Source organism: Notothenia coriiceps, unplaced genomic scaffold (genome assembly GCF_000735185.1).
Source record: "Notothenia coriiceps isolate Sejong01 unplaced genomic scaffold, NC01 NC01_scaffold00017075, whole genome shotgun sequence".
In the NCBI taxonomy this organism is placed as follows: Eukaryota; Metazoa; Chordata; class Actinopteri; order Perciformes; family Nototheniidae; genus Notothenia; species Notothenia coriiceps.
Window position 1 is genome coordinate 344,519 of NW_011349776.1, and position 1,197 is coordinate 345,715.

General features: G+C 47.8%; 1 protein-coding gene across 1 annotated transcript in view; it reads right to left on the minus strand.

Moving 5' to 3' along the window:
- LOC104950150 (histone acetyltransferase KAT5) overlaps positions 1-1,197 on the minus strand; it is a 17,844-nt gene that overhangs the window by 10,270 nt on the left and 6,377 nt on the right. Inside the window, exons 5-7 of the mRNA XM_010776637.1 lie at positions 750-818; positions 448-664; positions 240-293 (exon numbers count right to left, since the gene is read on the minus strand). Coding sequence (XP_010774939.1) covers positions 240-293; positions 448-664; positions 750-818 — 340 coding nt within the window. The remainder of the gene's footprint in view (positions 1-239; positions 294-447; positions 665-749; positions 819-1,197) is intronic.

Consider the following 1,197-nt stretch of genomic DNA (forward strand, 5'->3'; position numbering starts at 1 on the left):
TGTGTGTGTGTGTGTGTGTGTGTGTGTGTGTGTGTGTGAGGGGTAGCACCGTGTGTGTGTAGGGTGACCAGATGTCCTGCTTTGTGCAGGACTGCACACACAGCATTTTTATTATTTGTCCCGCGTCCCACACATTGAGACTATGTCCCGCATTTGAGTGACAGTCGCGCAGGAAGGCCGGATCGGTTCGCTGGCGGCCGGCACCGCCCTTTATTATTATAATGTTTAAACGGCATCACGTAAGTTGTGCTGACAGGCGACACAGAGGTCCACAGTGACGCTGCGGGAGTTCCCTGACACACCGGGGACACATATTTATGTATAGAAGACATCAAAAAGTGCATTTTGCATGCTAGGTCCCCTTTAAGCTAAGGGTTTCATCATTTAGTTTTACGCCTCCAGATAATAAAAGCTCATGAAACAATCCGTCTTCAGCACAAGGTGAACGATGAGACACAGAGAGAGCAGCTACCTTGAAGGATTTGGGGAAGTTGTTGTTGAAGTGTGGCTTTACGAGTCCAGTGCAAACACCCGACAAACATTTGGAGACGTTGTTTGTTAAATCACTTCGAGGAGTGATCTGCACCACCGGATCAGGCTCTTCTTTTTTGATATCATGGTTGTTTATTTCTGGAGTGGCGTGCAGTTCATTGTGAGCCGAGAGCTGTGTGATCAGAACAAGATAAAGGTTAGCACCAAGTTCAAACAAGATCTCAGACATTTCTACAAGGTGTGGATTCAAGTCGTACCGGTGTGGGGAGAGTTTTCCCTCTGGATGGAGCCGAGGCCGACTGTGCGTTGAGCTCTAAACTCTTCCTCTGAAATAAAAAGGGAAAAAAAGGTTAACATTCATATAAACTAGAGATACTCCGATCAATCGGCCGCCGGTATTCACTCTCGGCCGATCAATCGGTGCTCTCTATAAAGGCCAATCGGGAGAGCCGATCACATGACGTAAAATACATGACACTTTTCTCTGTGCGCGGCAAAACAAGCTCACCAAGATGGCCTCCCCGACTTTGGTCAGTATGTTCAGGTGTCCGAAAAAGAACAGTAAATAAGCGGCCGGTATGCAACGTGTGTGAAGCAGAAATCCTGCAGCTCCACCCGCTGTGACGGACCGGTGAGCGGAGCAACACACACACTAAGAGTTAGACCTAACACACTTAGCTATTGTATCTACCTCTGGAACAAGAT